Genomic DNA, 22,125 nt, shown 5'->3' on the forward strand with positions numbered 1-22,125 from the left:
CATTGCCCCAAGGTTGGGATTTTTTCTTTTTCCTGCACCTATTCTTCCTCTGACAACAGGCGGTTTGCCTATTGATTGGCACCTTTGTGAGCAAATTTAGCTATTGTGGGCAAAAGAAAGGATAAGCCACCTTTAGAAACCCAAGACAAACAAGGTTTGCCTTCAGCAGACCGAGACTTTTAAGCTCCTGAGAGCTGGCCAGGTTTAAAGAAAGGGGGAAAAAATAGAATCAACGTCTTGGCCAACGGAGTATCCAACGCAACGCAAACTTGTTTTTCTTTTGTTTTTAAAACCACAACAACATAAAAACCACAATCCACGGGAGCCAGGCTTGAAAAACCTGGAAGAAATTCAGCTTTGTTGCAGCAGGATGGATGGCAGAAAAACACGGCAAAAAAATAATAATGGGTTCAGTTAGAGCACAGATTACAGATGAACAAGAGTTGGAGGGCACCTCGGAAGTCATCTAGTCCAACCCCTTCCCCCTTGCCTCCACTTACAACAGTTCATTTAGTACAATGGTACGGGGGGAAAAAGTGCGATTTAGGGTGGTTTTTCAGACTTACGACCGCTTGCAGCCCTCCCCGTTGGCCGCATGAACAAAATTCAGACGCTTGTGACTGATTCATATTTACGACGGTCGCAGTGACACTGGGGTGTGTGTGTGTGTCAGGTGATTCCCGTTTTACGACCTTCTGATCAAGCCACATCACTGGGGAAGCCAGTTTCACTGAACAACCGTGTGACTGACTTCACAGCAACGGCGATCCACTTAACAACAGTAGCAAGGAAGTTCATTCCATGGGGCAAAACTCACTTGACAAATGTCTCATTTAGCAACAGAAACGTTGGGCTCGATTGTCAGTTGAAGGCTTAGCTTAATCACGGCAGAAATTCACTTAACAACAGTGGCAGGAATGGGCATAGAATGGGGTTCGAAACTCACCCAATGACTGTCTTGTTTAGCCACACAAATGTCGGGCTCGGTTGTGATTGCACGTTGAAGACCAGATTAACGACTGCAAAAAAAATTCACTTAACAACGGTGGAAGGACGTGGCGTAAAATGGGGTTCGAAACTCGCCTGTCTCCCTTAGCAACACAAATGTCAGGCTTGCAGGTGGTCATAAGTGGAGGACTGGCTTTGAATGCACGCCACGCACGGCGCGTAACTGCTTTGATCCTGAATCCATGTGCAAAGTGTGTTTTTCAATTTACGTTAAGTGTAGGCATGCACACACCTCCACAGTCCCCATTTCTCATGAATTGTTCCTGCGACAAAATGAGCCCCTTTCATAAATCATAAATACATTTAAAATAAATACTTTTAATAAAGAATTCTGGGGGAGAAACTGGATCCAAGCAATTCTTCTGAAATATGGCAGTTTCGGTGGTTGGTTGGGTTTTTTTTTAATTTTTTTTGTTTCGTTTCCCTTCCAACCTTGGGGATGCTGCCAACACCCAGCGGGCAGAGAAAAAATGAGGAAATACAATTAAATGTTTGAATTAGCGCAGAAGAAGAAGAAGAAAAAAAATAAGAAATAGGACTGAAGGGTTGGGAGGAGAGAAAGAATGAGGTTGGCCCAGCTTCAACTTCAACGAAAAGTCAGCCGGAGAAAGAAACCTTACGAAATAAATTGAAATAAAAGATATATATTTTGTGTTCCTCTTTTTGTGCTACTCGGGGCCGAGAAGATTGAGCTGCGTAGTTTAATTCCTGGACGCGTAGACTCGCAAGATGTTAAAGCCAGGGAGGGGAACACAAGTGGTCATTTAGCTCAACCCCTTGCTTGAAGCCTGGGGGTGTGTATGTGTTTCGTAACCCTAAGTTCTATACCTGCAATAAATTGTTTTCTTTTTGTTATTGTTGTACAAATCACCTTCAAGAAGTGAGGGGAGCCAAATGTCAACTCAAAAATATTTTTGGATCTTTTAGAGTTGCCAGCAGAAAGGGAATGGGGGAAAGCAGTGCATTCCTTAAATGCTTCGGGTAATTTCTAGGCAACCGAAGCTTCTGGCGCACAAGATTATTACTGGAGAGCATGATTGATGACTCTTGACTATGGATGAAGAAGATACATCCGGGGTGGGCGGGGTGGGGAAGACCCAAGTTCTTGCAAAACAGGGAGTCCTCAACGTACAGCCACAAGGGAGCCCCCAATTTCTGTAGCAAAGCAAGCCGTTCGTGCAGTTTTGTGCCCCTTTGCCACCATCTTTCTTGCCGTGGTCATTAAAGGAATCTCTCTGCCATTGTTAAGTGGGAAACACGGTTGTTAAGTGAATCTGGCTCCCCCGTGTGGACTTAGCACGTCGGATGTTCGCCAAAGTGGATCGTGTGAGCCCGGGAGACTACCGCGGCCATCATAATTATGAGTCTGTGGCCAAGCGCCTGAATTGTGACCACGGGGCTCCTGCGACAGTCGTAAGTGCGAAATGCGGTCCCAAGTCCCCTTTTTTTTCCAGTGCTGTTGTAACTTTGGATGGTCAGTAAACGGACCGTTGTAAGTCGAGAACCGCCTGTATTACATCCTAAGTCACAAGGCCGATTAAAGTTAATTAAATTAAATGCCCAAGTGCACCTGTCCGGTTTTATCACCTGTTATAGTTAGCAACGGTCATTAAATGAACAACCGCCATCGTCAAACCAAAGGGATGGTTGTTAAACAAACCCAGCCATCGTTAAGCCAACCCAATCTTGCTTGTTGTTTCTTTTTCCCCTTGAAAATCAGAAGTCAATGCTGATTTTTTTCAGCAAAATAAATGCAAAACACGGTCGGTGTTGACTGTGGGAAACTACCAATGGCCGTCATTCCAGGACAGTGGTCAGGTGTCCAAAATGTGACCAGGTGACCAGGGATGTGGCGGGGTGGGGTGAGCCATCATAATTTTGAAACAGGGTTTTAGGTATCTCTGCGTTGCAAGTTTAGTGACTAAGTGATCGGTCATAAGTGGAGAACGAGCTGTAATTCATGCAAAAACCAGGTCTGGTGTTCCAAAGGCCTGGTTTCTGCCCAGGATAGGATAGAATAACAGAGTTGGAAGGGACCTTGGAGGTCTTCTAGTCCAACCCCTTAGGCAGGCAACCTTATACCACTTCAGACAAATGGTTATCCAACATCTTATCATCATCATCCTCATCATCTCCACGTAACCACGTTCGATCTCTGCTTCTCGCTTCACCTAACAGATAACAGATAATCAGAGTTGGAAGGGACCTTGTAGGTCATCTAGTCCAACCCCCCCCTACACCATTTCTGACAGATGGCAGTCCAGTCTCTTCTTGAAAGCCTCCAGGGATGAAGCTCCCACAACTTCCGAAGGCAACTTCTGTTCCATGGGTTGATGGTTCTCCCTGTCAGAAAATTCCTCCTTATTTCCAAGTTGAATCTCTTCTTGGGCAGTTTCCATCCATTATTCCTTGTCCGGCCTTCAAAGGTGCCTTGAAAAATAGCTTGACCCCACTTTCCTCCTCTCTGGGGCAGCCCCTCCAATATTGGAAGACTGCTCTCCTGTCTCCCCTGGTCCTTTTGTTCATTAAAATCAGATTAAAGTCAAATTAACCGAGTTGGAAGGGACCTTGTAGGTCATCTAGTCCAACCCGCCACCCTCAAATATTGGAAGGCTGTTGTCCTGTCTCCCTTGGTCCTTCTCTTCCCTAGACTAGCCATATCCAGTTCCTGCAACCGTCCGTCGTATGTTTGAGCCTCCAGTCCCCTTAATCCTCTTTGTTGCTCTTCTCTGCACTCTTTCCAGAGTCTCAACATATAGAGTCAGTCCTCGGCTTACGACCAACCGGAGGTTTTCAAACAGGACGCTTTCCCTTCCATTCGCTTTGCCCCACCCGAACGGTGGAACCACGCCACCACCTAATCTGAGGTTTATCCAAAATTGAGTAACAAGGAAACAGACTGAAAAAGCGGGAAATGGGCGCCCGTCACCGGCCCCAAGAATGTTGAGGGTTTTTTTTTTTTTGGACATGCGTTAGTTTTTCGGACGGGGCCCCTCCCAGTTCGAGTTTCGTCCTGAGGAGACGTCAGAAGTCCCAAGATGGGGCTTTGCAGGGGGGGCCCCCTTTCTTCGTGTCCATTAGCAAAGGAAACGGGTGGGCAGGTATACCTGAACGACAGGTGTGTCTTTTCCGTGGGGGAAGGAGAAAAGAGGTGGCGAAAAGATTGGCCTGGCCTGGGTGCCCGTGGAAATTTCCGGAAGGGGAAAGGATTTGGGGTTTGAGGAATCTAGGAAGTTGCTCCCAAAAACGAGAATATGGGTGGCTCGGGGTTGAGCTGAGGGGTCCTTGGTGCTCTTTGGGCGGGGGAACTGGTTTTTTGGGAGACGTTTTATTACAAGACTAGGTAATGTCACCAGGGCTACAATGGAGGGGAGTTTGTGGAGAGGGGATGGAGGAGGAGGAGGAGGAGGAGGAGGAAGACTGTACGTCCTTAGTGCTCTCTGAACTTACTTGTTTTCTTGCAGACGTTTCATGACCCAACTAGGTCACATCATCAGCGCAAGAAGAGAGTGGGGTTTGTGGAGAGGAGGAGGACGGTGGGGTCCTCGGCGGTCTCTGAGCTTGGTGGTTTCCTTGAAGACGATTCATGACCCAAACTAGGTAAAGTCACCACTTTACCTACGTTGGGTAGGTATCTACTCTTTGGGGCCATGTTAGGAGGTTTGGCTGCAGAAAAAAATGTGTGTGTGGGTACAAGAAAACAAAGCATAATTAAATTTCCTCTTCCTCTTCTCTCTCTCTCTCTCTCTCTCTCTCTCTCTCAATTCTCTCTTTCTCATCTCTCTCTGTCTCTTTCTCTCTCTCTCTTTCTCTCTCTTTCTCTCTCATCTCTCTCCCTCTCATCTCTTTCTCTCTCTCATCTCTCTCCCTTTCATCTCTTTCTCATCTCTCTCTTTCTCTCCCTCTCATCTCTCTCTCTCTCATCTCTCTCCCTTTCATCTCTTTCTCATCTCTCTCTTTCTCTCTCTCTCATCTCTTTCTCATTCTCTCTCTCCTCTCTCATCTCTCTCTCTCTCATCTCTCTCCCTCTCATCTCTCTCTCTCATCTCTCTTTCTCATCTCTCTCTCTCTTTCTCTCTCTCTCATCTCTCTCATCTCTCTCTCTCTCTCTCTCCCTCTCTCTGCAAAGTCTTTATTGCTTTGCAAAAGAGTGGAAGCAAAACCCACAACCGCCATGCCATTCCCAGCCAAAGGCCATTCGGAGAGACGCTTCCCGTCAGCTTCGGGCCCGGATCCGGGCAAAAAGAGGGCAGCTGGTCTCCCTTGCTTGGGCTGAAAGTGCTCACACTCTGTCCTGGGTGGGAGGGTCTCGTGCGCCAGCAGGAGAGAAGAAGCCGGGAGCCCCTCGTCCCGCCAAAGGGGCACGGAGTCCTTCGGGCCAGAGAGCGACGGGGCCCGTTTGGCGGGGGGCATCCCACGCCAGTCGGGGTTGCACACAGATCCGAGGTGGAGACCAGCCTGCCAAGAACGTCTCGTTCTTTTGCCGAGGTTAATTCTGCACTGAGTAGATTAGATTTACGCTACATCGGCCACTTTGTATGCCACGTAGATTAAAATCAGAATAATCCCGTCTCTTCAAAGTCCACCAGCCTGGTGGAGGGTAATTTCTAGGGACTGAAGTCCAGGGGGAAATTCTGAAATCTGAAGTCCACCGGAGTTTGGCAGAACTCCAGATGTTGAAGTTTCTCTTGAAAAAGCACCTTTGGCTCATATCGATGGGGGAATTCTGGGAGTTGGAGTCCATCTATGTTGACGGGGGAATTCTGGGAGTTGGAGTCCATCTATGTTGACGGGGGAATTCTGGGAGTTGAAGTCCATCCATGTTGGCGGGGGAATTCTGGGAGTTGGAGTCCATCCATATTGACGGGGAATTCTGGGAGTTGGAGTCCATCTATGTTGACGGGGGAAATCTGGGAGTTGGAGTCCATCTATGTTGACGGGGGAATTCTGGGAGTTGAAGTCCATCTGTTGGCAGGGGAATTCTGGGAGTTGAAGTCCATCCATGTTGACGGGGGAATTCTGGGAGTTGAAGTCCATCCATATTGACGGGGGAATTCTGGGAGTTGAAGTCCATCCATGTTGGCAGGGCAATTCTGGGAGTTGAAGTCCATCTATGTTGGCAGGGGAATACTGGGAGTTGGAGTCAATCTATATTGGCAGGGGAATTCTGGGAGTTGGAGTCCATCTAAAGGTATTTGAACGAACGATGTGTGAATTTAATCACGCCCAGGACTTCAGCTGCCAGTGGTTTGTTCCTCCCTTCTCCAAACCCAGCTGTTTCCAACTATTTCCCCCTCCCAGTGAACAAAGGACATTTCCCCTTCTTAATTTCTATTACAGACAGACATTACCCACAGGAACATCAGCGACACAACGGTAACTAAGTTTAGATGGACTACAACTCCCCGGAGGGAGCTAATCTAGCTTTGCATGGCTGTGCAACAGCAACAAACTGCTTTAACCAAGAATGGGAATTCACAAGGTGCCTCCATGATCCCAGAAAAACTAAAACTTTCCCTGGGGGAAAAAAAGAAAAAAGAGAATTTATTCTGTAGCATCTTAGGGTCACGTCACCCTCTGCAGGCTCAGATTAGAACGACACCCTCCGTTCAAAGCCTTTTAAAAACTTCAACCACAGCCAACAATTCAAACTTTATTCATTGTGTTTATTTTTAAGTTAACAATCTGGCCAAAGAAATGAGGGGGGAAGAAAGAAAGAAAAAAAAAGAGGAGGAGGAGGAACGTAGCAAGGTGTCTGCCCCATCAAACTCTCTCTTATCCACCGCAAGGTCCATTTTCAACCTAGGTTGCGAGCCGGCTCTCTTGTTGTGATGGTGCGGTTCTCTCCTTAAGAAGCAAGATTCTAGTCCTCACAGTGGAAGGGCAGGGAGGAGGAGTCCTAAATTTCTTTTTTTTTTTTAAAAAAAAAACCCAACATTAGGGCTCTGTGTGTGTGTGGATGGAGTGATAGTCCCCCCCCCCCCAAGGCTCTTTCTGTGGCAACGCACAGCGATTGCCACGATGTTGTTGGGTTTTCGAACTCACCACCTGTGCTTGGATTAATGCTGGTTTGCTCGCTTTCCTTGCCAAAACAAAACAACGACACACACACAAAAAACCCTGCCTGGGGACCAGAGAAAGATCACTTGGGTGATCTCTCCGATGTCCGCCGAGCCCCCACGCCAGCTTCTTGGCGCCTCCCGTAACCCCTTTTCTTTTTTGCAACCACAAATTCTGCAACAACACCAACAGCACAATCCAGCACGGCTGGGAAGAAGACAAAAAAAAAAAATAGTAGTAATAATAATAATAATCCAGGCCCCAAGAAGGAAGTTTGATGAAAACAGGGGTAATTTAGGTAATATATTCTACCAGGCACCATATTTTCACAAACACCTCAATACTTACAAAACAGTCCCATTTTCAGAAACTAAAACCAAATCAACTCTCCTGTACATTTTTCACCATGCTCTGCACCTGTTGAACTTCAGTTCAGCCTGGGAAAAATCCCAGCTAGCGATTGGACATATGACCCTAATGGCAACCGGGATTTCCATCCTGGTCGTTAAACAAGTGGCATCTTTCTTTCCTTTTTTTTCCTTTTCTTTTGGTGCCAGGTCGTTCTGCCAATCCCCGCGGTCATTAAGCGAATTCCTCGTGGGGGTTGGTTATTGGAAGCCAAACGGGGTACGGTCGCCATTGGCCCAATTCCAGGAGGTGGGGGGAATTGCAACCGTCATCGATTCGTGAGGAACAGCCAAGCGCACAAATTTGTCAATCGCGTCGTCGTAGCGGGGAACAAGGCCATGGTTGCAAAAATCCGCTTTTTTTTTTTCCCCAGCCCCGTCGTTATCTCGGAAAGAACCGTCGTAAACCGAAGACTATCTGCGGCAGAATAGTTCAGGATTCCCATCAGGAGCAATTTCCGAGCAGGGCAGAAAGACGGCAGTTTTTCATTAGGGTTGGTTTTTGTGTTTTGTTTTGTATTTTACATCAAGCAACAGCAAGAGACGAGAAAACATCCACGGGAACATCCTTGTTTTGCAAAAAAATAAAAATAAAAGCCAATTTTTACTCTCCGCCCCCTGCTTTTGTTACGGTGGAAGATCAAACGCATCCCGAGCTAAACCTGAAATTCAGGATGTCAAACCAGCTTTGGCGTAGAAAAAACCAAGAAGTGACACACAACAAAGACTTGGTTGTGTTTAGTTTTACGAGAAGGAAACTATTGGGAATGATATATTAGCATTGTTTTAAGAAAGAAAAAAAAAGGGGGGGGTCATTTTGATTAGGGGAATTAGGGGAAATTCACGCCCCGTTTGCAGCTGAAAAATTTCGGAAGCAAAAATTAAAATCCATTTGGACATCATTTGCGAGTTTCGGCGATAACTTCTCACCGGGGGATCGATGTTCGATCGATCCGGAGAGAAGCAAAACTCTAGCGAGGAAACGCTAGGAAAATTTTTTAAAACATGGTTATCTTCCCAGGTGCTTTTAGTTTGTGAGAGAGGGTACAATTAATCGCAACCGGCCTGTTTTAACAGCCAAAGCGGGTGGGGGAAAAAAAAGGAAGTTGGCGAAAAATTAGGGAACGAGTTACGGAGCGATTCACAGGAGCGTGACAAGGAATTTAAAAATGAAATAAAAACGAGAGATTAATTTAAAACGAGGATTACATCAGAAGTACAAACAAGGACGGATTGTCCTAATGGGTAAAGAGACAGAGGTTGACAGAGGTTGAAGGGAAGGATGGCGTTTCGCAATCTTTTTTAAAATCATTTTCAACGCAAAACGTGGGGAGTCGGGGGGAAGAAAGGCATTAGAAGCCATTCCAAACTCAGCCATGCTCCAAACAAGGGGTTTTTTGGGGGTGGGGTGGGGGGAAAAGGGGACATGTTTGTCTCTTCTCAACTGAGATTCTTGCTCCAGACGGGCGAAAGGGTGGGAAAAAAAATCTGGATTTCCCCAGTCCCACCCCCCTCCGCCGGAAGTTTAAGGGGGGTGCGATGAAGAAGATGAGAAGAAAACAGAGAAAAGACGTCGGATAGTTTTAAAAATCCCCCTTTGAGGGGCGGCTGTGGGTGGAAGGAAAGCTGCTCTCAGTCCCCACAGCTGGGATGGTCAATATTTATGGAGGAGGTATGGAGGAAGAGGGTGGTACCACCATCTGAATTTAAAAAGTCTTATCTGTTGGGAGTACACTAGAGGGCAGCATTGCTCAACTATAAGCTCTGCCCTGTTCCTACCGCTGAAATCCTCTCTTCGTTTACTCTATACGTAGAGATATTTTCCTTGTTTTTGTTGCAAGCAGGGGCTGGAGAAACAACCCCCCCACACCACCACACAAGACCCCACCCCCCAAATCCCCTCTGCTGGTTGGTTCTCTTCCCCGAACACGCTTGGAATCAGCCGACGGCAAATTCAGTCCAGCTTGGAGAAGCCGCTGATGGTGACTTTCCGTTCCTGACGGCCGACCACCAGCTCTTGAAGGTGCAAGGCGCCGCCGCCGATGAAGCAGAAGGCTGGGCAGACGGGGCCCGAGCAGTCTACCCCGCACTCCAAAAGGCTGCGGAAGGAGACGGCGTCGAAGAACGTCACTTTGCTGTGCTCGTAGTCGAGGCAGATGCCGACGCGGGGCGGCAAGGGCACGGTGGCGTTGCCAGCATCCCGCGAGGTGAGCGAGACGCCGTGGGAAAGGAGGATTTTGCCCATGCCGATGGTCAGGAAGGCGAAGGGCGGCGAGGACTCCAATGTGGTATCCTCAGCGCCGCTGTCGTGCCCGCTATCCGGGTCGTACCTGATCCAGGGAACAAACAAACAAACAAACAAACGCTCGATTACAGGGTAGAATACCGCTTCTTGGAAGGAAAAAGCAAAATGTCCATTATCCTTTCGTGAATTTTCACAGATAACAGATTGACAGAGTTGGAAGGGACCTTATAGGTCATCTAGTCCCACCCCCTGCCCAAGCAGGAGACCCTACACCATTTCTGACAAATGGCGGTCCAGTCTCCTTCTGGAAAGCCTCCAGGGATGAAGCTCCCACAACTTCTGAAGGCAACTTCTGTTCCATGGGTTGATGGTTCTCACTGTCAGAAAATTCCTCCTTATTTCCAGGTTGAATCTCTCCTTGTTCAGTTTCCATCCATTATTGACCCCTTCCTTCTCTCTGGGGCAGCCCCTCAAATACTGGAAGATGCTCTCCTGTCTCCCCTGGTCCTTCTCTTCCCTAGACTAGCCAGGCCCGGTTCCTGCAACCGTCCGTCGTATGTTTGAGCCTCCAGTCCCCTCATCCTCCTGGTTGTTCTTCTCTGCACTTTTTCTAGAGCCTCAACCTCTTTCTTTTTTACAGTGTGGTGACCAAAACTGGGTATAGTACTCCAGGTGTGGCCTTACTAAGGCTTTATAGAGTGGTCTTAGTACCTCCCTTGACCTCGATTGTATTCCTCTGTTAATGCAATTTAGGATCACACTGGCTTTTTTGGCTGCTGCTGCACACGGCTGGCTCCTATTTAGCTGGTTGTCCACTAAGACTCCAAAATCCCCCTCACAGTTCCTGCTATTGAGCCTGGTTTCACCCAGTTTATATGCGTCCTTTGGGTTTTTCTTGCCTAAGTGTAGGACTTTACTTTTCTCTACACTGAATTTCATTTATTAGATACGGCCCAAGGTTCCGGCCTGCCAAGATCCATCTGGATCTTGAGCCTATCTTCTTGGGGGTTAGCTAGGTCATCTAGTCCAACCCCACAGCCGACAAGAATAAACCAATGTACAGCTAGGTAGCCCTTGACTGGCCATCACAATTGAGACCCTCCCATTTCCGTTGCTCAATGTTGTTGAGGGAACTTTCCCTCCTGTTTTACGACCTAGATCTTCGGAGATGCCATTAAACAAGTTCCGAACTTAATTCCGTCTCCGCCTTTCGGAATTATTTGCTCACCTGGGGCTCGTCACGTCTTGGGGCACCTGGAACCATTCCTGTAACTTGCTCTCCAGCCCTACGCCCACTTTGACCAGATAGGAACTGGGATCCACGCAACAGGCCCAGTAGCTGCGCCCTTGAGTCACCGCCACGTCGCCGATCACCAGGTCAACGGAGAGGTGGCAGCTGGTCATCAAACGCTCGGCGGCAAACAGCATGGGAAGACCGGGGACGCTGCGGACGGCTCGCTGGTCCTTGCTGATGGCCAGACGTTCTTGGTTGAAACCCCACCGGTTGTCCAGAAAGAAATTCAGCACTTTGGGGAGGAAAAGGGGGAAATGGGACGAAAAAAAAGCGAGGGGAGAAGAATTAGGAAGAGCCTAAAGCAGCGGTGGCTAACCCCCCCCCCATGCCCCCTGTGCATGCGCGCATAATCACCATCCACCCACCCGAACACCCACGCCGTCCCCTTAACTGCACTGCACCTCACAGCTGATTTTCAGCCGGTTTGAGGCCTTTTTCGGCCTTCCAAAGGCTTCTGCAGGCTTTGCAGGCCAAAAACTAGGCCCGCTTCATCACTTCCGGTATTTCCGGAAAAACAGAAAGTGATGAAACCTTTTCATCCTGCAGAAACTTTCCTCAAGCCTTTAGGGAGGCCGAAAAAGGCCTCAAACCGGCTGAAAATCAGCTGAGGCGCGCGCCTGCGCAGCGAGGCAAGTTTGCCGGCACTTGCGTGGCAGCACAAATGGCTCTGTGTGCCATCTGTGGTACGCCTGCCTGCCATAGGTTCACCATCATGGGCCTAAAGCATAGGAGCACAGGAGCCGCGAGAATTAGGAAGAGCCTAAAGCCAGGATGGCGAATCTATGGCCGGCGTGCCATAGGTGTCACGCAGAGCCATTTGTGCAGGCACGCGAGCCGCAGCCAAACTTACCTGCACTGCGCATGCGTGCGCCTCCCCCAGCTGATTTTCGGCCCATTTGAGGCCATTTTCGCCCTCCTGGAGGCTCCAGGGAAGCCACTGAAGGCCTTCTGGAAATACCGGAAGTGCCCAAACGGGCCTGTTTTCAGCCTCCCGAGGCAGCAGAGGCTTCCCTCAAGCCCCTGGGAGCACGAAAAACAGCCTCCCCTGGACTCCAGAGGCTGAAAACGGGCACTTCCGGTATTTCCGGAAGGCCCATTTTTCAGCCTCCCGAGGCCGCAGAGGCTTCCCTTGATAAATCCAACGGGCAGGGCAGGGAAGGGCCAGCCGGTGGCGCAATTTGCCAGTTCTCCAAACAGCGCAGAATCGTAACAACCGGTTCTATAGAACCGGTCTGAACCAGTAGAATCCCCACCCCTGCTTACAAATCCTTCATTGCGTGACCGGTCAAAGTTACAACAGCCCGGGAAAAACCCCCGATGTGGGTCAGTAGTGAGGAGGACAAGAGAAAGGTTTACCGGGTGCCGGCGGCGTACGGAGGTAGATATCCTCGCTGTAGTCCCCGAAGCCAGCTTTGTTGTACCCTCGGACACGCAGCACGTACACGCTATCCGTGTCCACGTACTCCACGATGGCGCTGGTGCCTCGGACTTCCTCCCGCCGCTGCCAGAGTTTGAGGGCCTTGCCCTTGGGCTCGGCCCGCCGGAACTCCACCGTGTAGTGCCAGGCGGCGGGTGAATGCTGCGGCAGGCGCCAGCAGAGGAAGATCTGGTCGTAGGCGTAGGTCCTCTGTGTGTCGATCACGGGAGCCTCCGGGGCTGCAACGGGAGAGGAGAGAGGGCGGCGCGCCACGTCACCACCATGGTTGCGCGAGCGCTTGGCAGACTGGCCGCAGACTACCAGGGCAAAGTCCCGAAGGCGGAGAAGACACAGGCGTGTCCCGCGGAGCGGAGGAACATCGGAGGGGGAGAAGGACAAGAATCTGGAAGTGGGGTGGGGATAAACAGGCAAGCTGCTGAGAAGAATCCGGAGGGCACAAGAGAGACTGAGTGCAAGTCAAGGGTAAAATCAGGGAAGGAGGCGGAGGAGGGAAGAGAGAGAGAAAAAGACGGAGAGGGAGATGAATGAGAGAATGGTGCAAGGATACGGGAGGAGAGATGCCCCCCCCCCCCCAAAAAAGGCGGAAAGAGTCTGATTTGGGACACCGTCAAAGCTAACAAGCTTTTGGCTCCAACACAGTTTCCGTTGAGGCCGAAATAACCAGGATTCCCGCCGTTTACCAGATTCTGCTGTTTTCTTCCAAAGAAATTCATTCCAAAATTACGGGGAATTCTCAAACTTACAAAAGTTCGTTGAATGACCGCCGGGCATTATAATGGCGACTTAGGGCCATTTTTCACACTTATGCCCGTTGTTGACAGCAAATATATATATTTAATAGATATATTTATATAATTAATATATAGATATTTGCTGATGCTTTATTGAAACTTCATTTGTCTACCAGTGATTGCATGACCGCTGTAGGGGCCGTACGCTAAATAAATGAATAATAAAGAAGCCATGGGTTACAGGAAGTCAGCAAGCAAACAGATGATGATTAGAAGTAAGCTTTTTTTTTTTTTTGCATTTTAGGGGTTGCCTTTAGCTTGATTAGGCAAAGGCACTTCGCCACCTGGTTAAATCTGCAAATAAATCACTACAGGATTTGGATCTCGCACCGTACGGACGGACGAGAGGCTCTATGGAACCACAGGTCCCATAATGCACCCCCTAGCATGGCCCTGCAAGCAAGGGTTGGAAAATAACAAAAGAGCAGAAAGCCCCAGGATGGGGTTTGGGTGAGGATGGCAGAGGAGAGGCAGGGATGGATGCAGTGGAAGGGAGGAGGAGGAGGAGGAAGAGGGGGAAGGAGAGGACCGGGGAGGGGCGGGATCGGTGGAGTGGGACGTGACTTGCCTCAGTTTTAACTGCGGTGATGTCTCAGCAGCAGAGCCAGCCTATAAACAAAGAGAGGTAAAGCAAACGGGTCAGTAGCCTCACACCTGGCAGGAGTGGGCCCCGGGGCGGGGGCTTCGACCTGGCGGGAAACCGCAATTAAACCTCGGGCTCCAACATGGCTTCCCGCGGGAACCAAAACCACCAGGGTTCCCGCCGTCTTCACGGACGCCGCCCTAGCCGCCGTCGCTCTGCCTTAAAACCCATCCATTCCAAAACTACAGGCCGTTCCCAACCGGGTAAAATATTTTCTAGGGTCGTTTTTAGGGTTGCCATCAGGAAGGGAAGGGTGGGGGAACAGTGCGGCAGCTTGGAAATCGAAAGTGCATTCCATCAATGTTTTCGAAGATAGTTAACTAGGTGACTGGAGTTTCTGGTGCAGCAAAATTCTAATTGGAGAGAATATGATGGATGACTCTGGGCTATGGAGGTGTCCCATTGGAGAATATGAATTAGGATACACCCAGTGGGGTGGGGGGGGAAAACCAGGGTCAAAGGTGACAATGAATTATGTGTCTGTAGAGTCGGCTGCACCCAGGCAGCGTCGGCAAGTTTACTCTCAATAAATCCTTTTTAAGTCTTGGAAGTTTGGCTCGAGACTCGCGGTTTAATTGGGGTTATAACTGCCATCCGAGGGTCATGGGTGGTCCCCTTTGGCGACTCAATCCGGATTCATTTAACGACCGTGTGACGAGTGGGTGGGTCAACAGCCAAGCCCACCTGGGAGAATTGGGGCCATGGAGGCAGGCTCAAACTTGGGGCTGGCTGCGGACGATGGGTAGGGAAAACCGAGAGACAAGCTGTCTAGGGCGAAGGCACTGTGAGAATTGAGACAACACAAGCGACGGGAACGAAGCGCAGCCCCACAGCCTCTCGGGGACAGGTAGAGGAGAAGGAGGTGAGGGGGCCAAGGTGGACTCACCACCACGCCGACGGTTCCAAGCTCCACGGTCTTTCCGCTCTTCCACAGGTCATGCAACACACGTACACAACACACACACACAAAAACAACAACAACAACACAGTACAGGCCACGAGGGGCTCACAATACAGAGTTGGCACGCCTGTTGCAGAAAACTCTTTTGAGATGTTAAGATCTTTGGATCGACAGCAGTGATTCCCAACCTTGGCAACCTTGAAGAGGGGTGGACTCCCACTCCCAGAATTCCCCAGCTAGCGTGCTTTAAAATATCTGGACTTCAACTCCCAGAATCCCCCAGCTGGCATCCTTTAAGATAGGTGGGCTTCGACTCCCAGAATTCCCTAGCCAGCATGCTTTAAGATGGATGGACTTCAACTCCCAGAATCCCCCAGCTGGCATCCTTTAAGAGGGGTGGGCTTCAACTCCCAGAATTCCCTAGCCAGCATCCTTTAAGAGGGGTGGACTTCGACTCCCAGAATTCCCCAGCTAGCATGCTTTAAAATATCTGGACTTCAACTCCCAGAATCCCCCAGCTGGCATCCTTTAAGATGGGTGGGCTTCGACTCCCAGAATTCCCCAGCTAGCATGCTTTAAAATATCTGGACTTCAACTCCCAGAATCCCCCAGCTGGCATCCTTTAAGAGGGGTGGACTTCGACTCCCAGAATCCCCCAGTCACCGGGGAAGATATATAGACTTCAACATGGCTTGCTGGGGAATTCTGGGAGTTGAAGTCCACCCATCTTGAGGCACACTAGCTAGGGGATTCTGGGAGTTGAAGTCCCTACACCTTAAAATCGCCAAAATTGGGAAACAAAATTTATCTACTACAAGCTACTACTTACAACCCTATGCAAAGCACTCTGAAACTATCTTGGCAACCACCAAGCATGCCTGCCATTTACAGGTCATCCTCGCTTAGCGACCACAATGGGAACCAACCACAGGGCCGCTGAGCAAGGCAGTCGCTAAGTAGAACACCGACCGTGCTAATGATCTGTTTTACTTCGCGTTTACAAGACCCGCGAAGGTCTTCAGTGGTTGCGAAGGTAGTTTCTCGTCATGGTCGCTAAATGAGGCAGTCGCTAAATGAGGACTGCCTGTTAAGAGACTTGGGAAAGAGGGCGTCAGAAACGGCAGCCGTAACTTGGGAATGAATCTATAAGCTGCCATTTTAATGTTTTGGAGGGGGGGGAAAAATTATAATTTGGGGTCGTCTCCAAGCCTCATTTAAAGACGGCTGTTTTACACACCTTTAATAAAAATGAGGTCCGTAAGCAGCTTCACTTCTCGGCTGATGTCCACCTGGAATTGGCTGAAGGAGGCGCTGGCCGCTGGCCGGAACGCCTGAAGGGAATCGGTCGCTCTCAGGATCCTGCCGGCCGGCCGGAGCAGCCAAGTTGAGAGAGATAAAGAAAAAAATAAAATAAAATAAAATAAAATAAAATAATCAGGGGGAAATTCCCTGAATGTATAGATCAACCACCATCGCTTACTGGGTTGCGAGAGACATCCACCCACATTTATAGTGTACGGGAAGTCCTCGGCATACGACCACAATCAAGCCTGTCGCTAAATGAGACGTTTGTCGCGGTAATTTGGAGCCATTTTCCTTGCCCCGGTGGTTTTAAGTAAATCGATGCAGTTGTTAAGTGAGTCTCACGGTCGCTAAGCAAATCCGGCTTCCCCTGTTGACTTCGCTCGTCCGATGGTCGCAAAACAGGGATCATTGCGACCGTCATGAACACGAATCTGTGGCCCAACCTCCGAATATTGACCAGTCTGAAAATCCATCCCTTTTTTTTTTTTTCAGTGTTGCCATAACCTTCAACGGTCACTAAATGAATTGTCGTTAAGCCGAGGACTAACTATAGACATAAAACCTTTGCCTTGTACAGGCAGTCCTCAACCTATGACCACAATTGGGTCTGAAATTTCCACTATTAATTCATGGCGGTCGTAAGTCGAGTCAGACCTGACTGGATAATTTTTATTGCTGTTAAAAATTGTCATCAGATCAGGTCCGACTCGACTTATGACCACCGGGACTTAAAGACCAAGGGATTGTACAGTTGTTAAACGAATCAGGTGGCCATTAAGTGAATCCAGCCCACAAAATGACTTACCCTGATCACCATCAGTGGGATCGTACTGTTATTAAGCGAATCAGACAGCCGTTAAGTGAATCCAGACCACAAAATGACTTACCGCAATCACTGACAGCGGGATCATACCATTGTTAAGTGAATCAGATAGCTGTTAAGTGAATCCAGACCACGAAATGACTTACCGCAATAACCGACGGCGGGATCGTACCGTTGTTAAGCGAATCAGATGGCCGTTAAGTGAATCCAGTCCACAAAATGACTTACCGCAATCACTGACAGCGGGATCATACCGTTGTTAAGTGAATCAGACGGCCGTTAAGTGAATCAAGACCACGAAATGACTTACCGCAATCACCGACGGCGGGATCGTATCGTTGTTAAGCGAATCAGATGGCCGTTAAGCGAATCCTGTCTCCCCAATGGGGTTTGGGGGGGGGCGCTGTTTTTCGTCGGAACGCACCTGTGATAAAGCTGCCTGGCGGCCTGGACGAAACAGGGCTGGTCGGTTTCCTTCAAGACCTCCTGCGCGTAGCCCACCATTCCGGAATTTTCCATCATGGCCTGGTGTTCCTGCAGCTGGGTTTGCAGGCGACGGACGCGGTCTTGGCGGCAATCTTCGATGGCGTTAAGCAGGGCGGCTCGCTTCTCCTCCAGCAGGCTGCTCAAATTGTTCATCAGCCTGACGATCTCTTCCTTGGCCTGGGTGCCGTTCACCTGCGGGGACATTGGACAACTGGACCACGCGGGGTGGCGGGTGGGGGGGACCCGCTCGTTCCTTCCTCCCTTCAGCCATTTTGCCCGTCAAATACTATATATCGGATTAAACCAGCGTCGGATAAAAAAAAAAAAACGGATACGGGTCGTCCTCGACTTATTCCTACCCTTCAATCGGAATAGAGCTGGAAGGGGCTTTAGAGGCCATCTAGTCCAGCCCCTGGATCAAGCAAGGCGACCTGATCTCACTTCGGACAAAATGGCAACCAAAAAGCAACGTTACCTCCGTGAGCCGAAGGGTCTCTTCTAACTCGTTGATTTGCGCCTGCACGGTGTCTTGATTGCTCAGGATGTAAGCTAGGCTTTTCGTCAACTTTTCCTGCGAGCGAGGAGGAAAAAACAACAACAACAGGGAAGCAAATGTGAGGAGGCTGCGATCCTAAAGATCCCTGATCTCTAGCAGGCTCCAAAAACCCAAAGGAAAACCCTCTGCGATCCTTCCAAGAAGATTTATTTAGCGTTTTCCCACCCGGGGATAGACTCTGGCCAAGCTAAAGCAGGCTAACACGCTCTCTCTCTCTCTCTTCATCTCTCTTTTTCTCTTTCTCTCTATCTCCCTTTCTTTCTCTCTCCCTCTCCCTCTCTCCCCCTCTTTCTCTCTCTCTCTCTCTCTGTATGTGTATATATATGTATATATGTATGTATATATATGTGTATGTGTATGTGTATGTATGTATGTGTATGTGTATCTGTGTGTGTGTGTGTGTGTGTGTGTGTGTGTGTGTGTGTGTATATATATATATATATATTCTTAAGTTTTCATGGGTACTTACATGTATGGCTTTCAGCTTTGTTTGGGTATTTTCCCACGTCATTGTAGTTGTGCTTTTAAAGTTGTAGCGACGTTTCAGCAGAATCTCATCTGCCATCATCAGGCTTCTGTATAGTGTTCATGTGTGAGTCAGGCTCACAGATATATATTTGTTTTCTGAGGTTTTTGAGGGTATTTGTATGTGGATCTTTGGTTATTCGGGTTTTCTCCCACGTAAAATTGGAAGTATTTTGGCGACGTTTTGACGAAATCTCATTCGTCATCTTCAGGCTTGTGTCTTCGGCTCTGTGCTTCTTGGAGAAGGGTACTTTGTGCTCCAAGAAGCACAAAGCCGAAGACACAAGCCTGAAGATGACAAATGAGATTTCGTCGAAACATCACCAAAATACTTCCAATTTTACGCGGGAGAAAACCCGAATAACCAAAGATCCATATATACACACACACACATGCACACATACAAATACATATATATACATATATACATATATAATCTTGGCTTGAGAATCATGATTTAATTGGGGCGATTCGCTGGAATTCTGACAGCAAGCCGACTTTCTACTTGGTGGCCGACTAAACTTTGATGACCCGGAGACGGGGGAAAAACGGTGGAGCTTCTCCAAAATGCTCACCTTAAGAGCCTGGTAGGCGCTGAGCACAGGCGTGATTTTATGACTCGTGTGTGTGCGACGAACTCGGCACAACTGGCACACCAACCGCTGGCAGGTTTTGCAGTAATGAGTGACTTCTTCTCGGTGTTCGGGACACAGCAGGCCCTGAAAAAGGAGACAAACCGAAGGCAGCTGGAGCGCTTCGCACAACTTTGACCCGCAACTTGTGCAGGCGAGAGAGAATCAGGAAAAAAAAAACAGGAAGCAAGAACGCTACACAGGGAGTCCTCGTTTAGCGACGGCCTCGTCCTGCCACCGTTCTTAGTTGCGACGCCGGTCGCAAAGTAATCTGACGGACCAATCCTCGCGTTTTGTGACCTTGGTTAAAGCAAAAGAAAGTGGAAGGTCGTCAGTTGCGGTTTTCACTTCGCCAAGCGTGGTCACTAAACGAGGAGTGCGTTGGCCTAGAGGTGGAGCTCACGCCTCACAATCAGGAGGCAGTGAGTTTGATCCCGAGTAGAGGCAGATTATTTCTCTCTCTCTGTGTGTGCACGATGAGAATGTATCTGCCGGACAAAACTCCTCATCGGAAACTGGAAGGGCAGTTGGCCAGTAAAAACACTCAGCACCATTCAGTTCCTCCGACTTCACCCCAAGGCAAGGAATTATGGGATCATTAAAAGAGGAGGAGGATGGGGGGGGGGAAACTCCGCCTCAGCTCCGTTCAGTTGTCCAGACTCCACCCCACAAGATGGGTCATTAAACGGCAACAAGCGTGGCCACTAAACGAGGACAACCTGCATACTTCCTGAACGAAAGCGAGGATATGAACCTTCAGGAATACAAACACGAATGTTTCCCTTCAAATCTAAGGAATAAAAATAGATGCAGCCGTAGCAAAGAGGGGACCTTGGAGGTCTAGTCTTCAGGAAAGAAAATTTGAGGGGGGGCAGATTTTGAGCCCCCCGAAAGCGAGAGGAGGGGAGACTTACTTTGGGACGGAAAGTGAGCGTGGGAGGGATCGGTTCGTGCTGCGCCTTCTGCGTCCCCCACGGGTGGTAAAGCTTGAAGCATTCGTTGCAGAAGCTGGATTTGCACTCGGTGCAGCCCTTGGTGGCTTCCAGTTGCGGCGGCTTGCAGAACTGGCACATGATGGCCGCGTTGACGTTGATGGTGTGGCGGTAACGCTCCACCACCCGCTCCAGGGTCAGGTTCCGGAAGAGGCTTCCCAAACCTCGCTCGCCCAGGTCCACGTCTCGCTGGCACAGCGGGCACGGAAAAAGGACGCTCTGCGGGTGTAAGGCGTTACCCCGTTTCCGGCCGGGATAGGTGCCAAAACCTGGGTTGGTAGGGAAGAGGGGGAGGGGGACATGATTACGAAGGAGAAAGATGGCGCGCTGCGGCGGCCTCACAATCAGGAGGCGGCGGTAGAAGCCGATATTTCTCTCTCTGGGCACGATGAGAATATATCTGCCGGACAAAACTCCTCATCGGAAACTGGAAGGGCAGTCGGCCAGTAAAAACACTCATCTCCCTTCCGTTGCCCCCGAACTCCACCCCAACGCAAGGACTTATGGGATCATGAAAAGAGGAGGAGGATTAAAAAAAGGAGAAATAAATGTTACTTAGGAAATTGATCGAGGAGGAAAAAGTGAACTGCCATGAGCAGCAGCAGTCTATCTCTTAAGCAGTCAGGTGAAAAGATCCATTCTTGGAACTTCTCTTTCTCTCCACAATTGCTTTGGGCTTGGTTCCGGGTTCCTGTCCAAATGTGGACTTGGCGCCCTCAAGATTGTGCCCTCTCAACACTTGGCGACTGTATACAGCTAAGTCCTCCGTTTAGCGACCGTTTGAAGTTACGACGGCGGTGAAAAAAAGTGACACTTACGCCGTGGCAGCATCCCTGCGATCTATCCTCTTTGAACGACCCCCGATAATCCCTTGTGGGGTGGAGTCTAGGCAACTGAATGGAGCCGAGTGTTTTACTGGCCGGATGCCCTTCCTGTCACCAGAGCGGAGTTTTTTCTCTCCCCCCACCCCAGCAGATACATTCTCAAGAGTGCCCAGAGTGAGAAAAATATCTGCCTCTCCCTAGGATCCCTGTGATCATGTGATCAAAATTCAGGCGCTTGGCCACCGCCTCGTTTATGACGAGGTTGTGGCGGGTTTTTTGCGGCCTCCTTTTGCAAGCCAAACGGGGAAGCCAGATTCGCGTTCCTGACTTAACTATGGTGTCAGGATTCCGGCAGTTCCACCCCAAATTAAATCCTGAGTCTCGAGTCAAATTTTCAAAACTTCAGAAGGATTTATTGAGAGTAAACATGCCAGCACTGTCTGGGTGCAACCAACTCTAGAAAGACACATAATTGTCATCCTTGGCCCCGTTTTTCCACACACACACACCCCGAACCCCTTGGGTGTATCCTAATTTATATTCTCCAATGGGACACCTCCATAGCCAAGAATCCTCAATCATGCTCTCCAGTTAGAATTTTGCACAACAGAAACTTCAGTCTCCTGGTTACTATCTTCGAAAACATCGATGGAATGCGCGGATTCATTTAACATGCCGCCAAACAGAGCACAACTCACTTAACGACTGTCTAAACTTAGTGCCAGAAACGTCGGGGTATCCAATTGCTGTCGTAAGTCAAGGACCGCCTGCATTTTCCAAGAAGTCCCCCAAAATAATAATAATAAAAAAACCTGATTTTAGAAGCCGGTCCAGGCGCTCCGGTTTTGGCACGATCCGGCGCCCCAAACGAGGACTCCGCGTGGCTGGAGTGGACGCCGGGGAGGTGGGCTCCGAAGTCGGATCAGGACAGATGTAGCCCTGTTGGAGCAGGACTTCGGTGGCGCAGATGTGGCAGGCGTTGTGCATGCACGGCAAAACCAGAGGTTGTTTGTACATTTCTTTGCAGACCGGGCACAGCAGTTCTCTCTCCATATTTTTTATGCTCGTCTGCAAAAATAAAATAAAATAAGAGAAAGAGAAAATAAAATGAGGAGGAGGAGGGAGGAGAAAGGCCAGGTTGGAGAGCGGGGGTGGGGGAAAGGAAAAAAAAAAAGGCCATTTTTGCAAATAATTC

The 22,125-nt window shown here is 49.3% G+C and overlaps 1 protein-coding gene and 1 long non-coding RNA gene across 3 annotated transcripts in view; one reads left to right on the forward strand and one right to left on the reverse strand.

The window, feature by feature from the left end:
* The first annotated feature begins 3,969 nt into the window (after positions 1-3,969).
* LOC148124576 (uncharacterized) lies at positions 3,970-8,087 on the forward strand. The gene is made up of 3 exons (XR_015739716.1): positions 3,970-4,126; positions 4,473-4,608; positions 7,850-8,087. It is a non-coding gene; the product is annotated as an uncharacterized LOC148124576 (long non-coding RNA).
* Positions 6,654-22,125, reverse strand: part of TRIM46 (tripartite motif containing 46) — an 18,821-nt gene continuing 3,349 nt past the window's right edge. Inside the window, exons 2-10 of one of the 2 annotated variants that reach the window (XM_087914218.1) lie at positions 21,743-21,998; positions 20,029-20,375; positions 19,058-19,201; positions 17,877-17,972; positions 17,340-17,593; positions 16,025-16,146; positions 12,371-12,670; positions 10,949-11,246; positions 6,654-9,805 (exon numbers count right to left, since the gene is read on the reverse strand). In XM_087914218.1, the coding sequence (XP_087770344.1) occupies positions 9,430-9,805; positions 10,949-11,246; positions 12,371-12,670; positions 16,025-16,146; positions 17,340-17,593; positions 17,877-17,972; positions 19,058-19,201; positions 20,029-20,375; positions 21,743-21,998 (2,193 nt within the window). In that variant the 3' untranslated portion in view covers positions 6,654-9,429. The remainder of the gene's footprint in view (positions 9,806-10,948; positions 11,247-12,370; positions 12,671-16,024; positions 16,147-17,339; positions 17,594-17,876; positions 17,973-19,057; positions 19,202-20,028; positions 20,376-21,742; positions 21,999-22,125) is intronic. The other variant, XM_087914219.1, reaches the window with a different exon arrangement.

The sequence above is a fragment of the Pseudonaja textilis genome, chromosome 16 (assembly GCF_049901715.1).
Source record: "Pseudonaja textilis isolate UNSWEBS1 chromosome 16, rPseTex1.2, whole genome shotgun sequence".
NCBI classification, from domain to species: domain Eukaryota; kingdom Metazoa; phylum Chordata; class Lepidosauria; order Squamata; family Elapidae; genus Pseudonaja; species Pseudonaja textilis.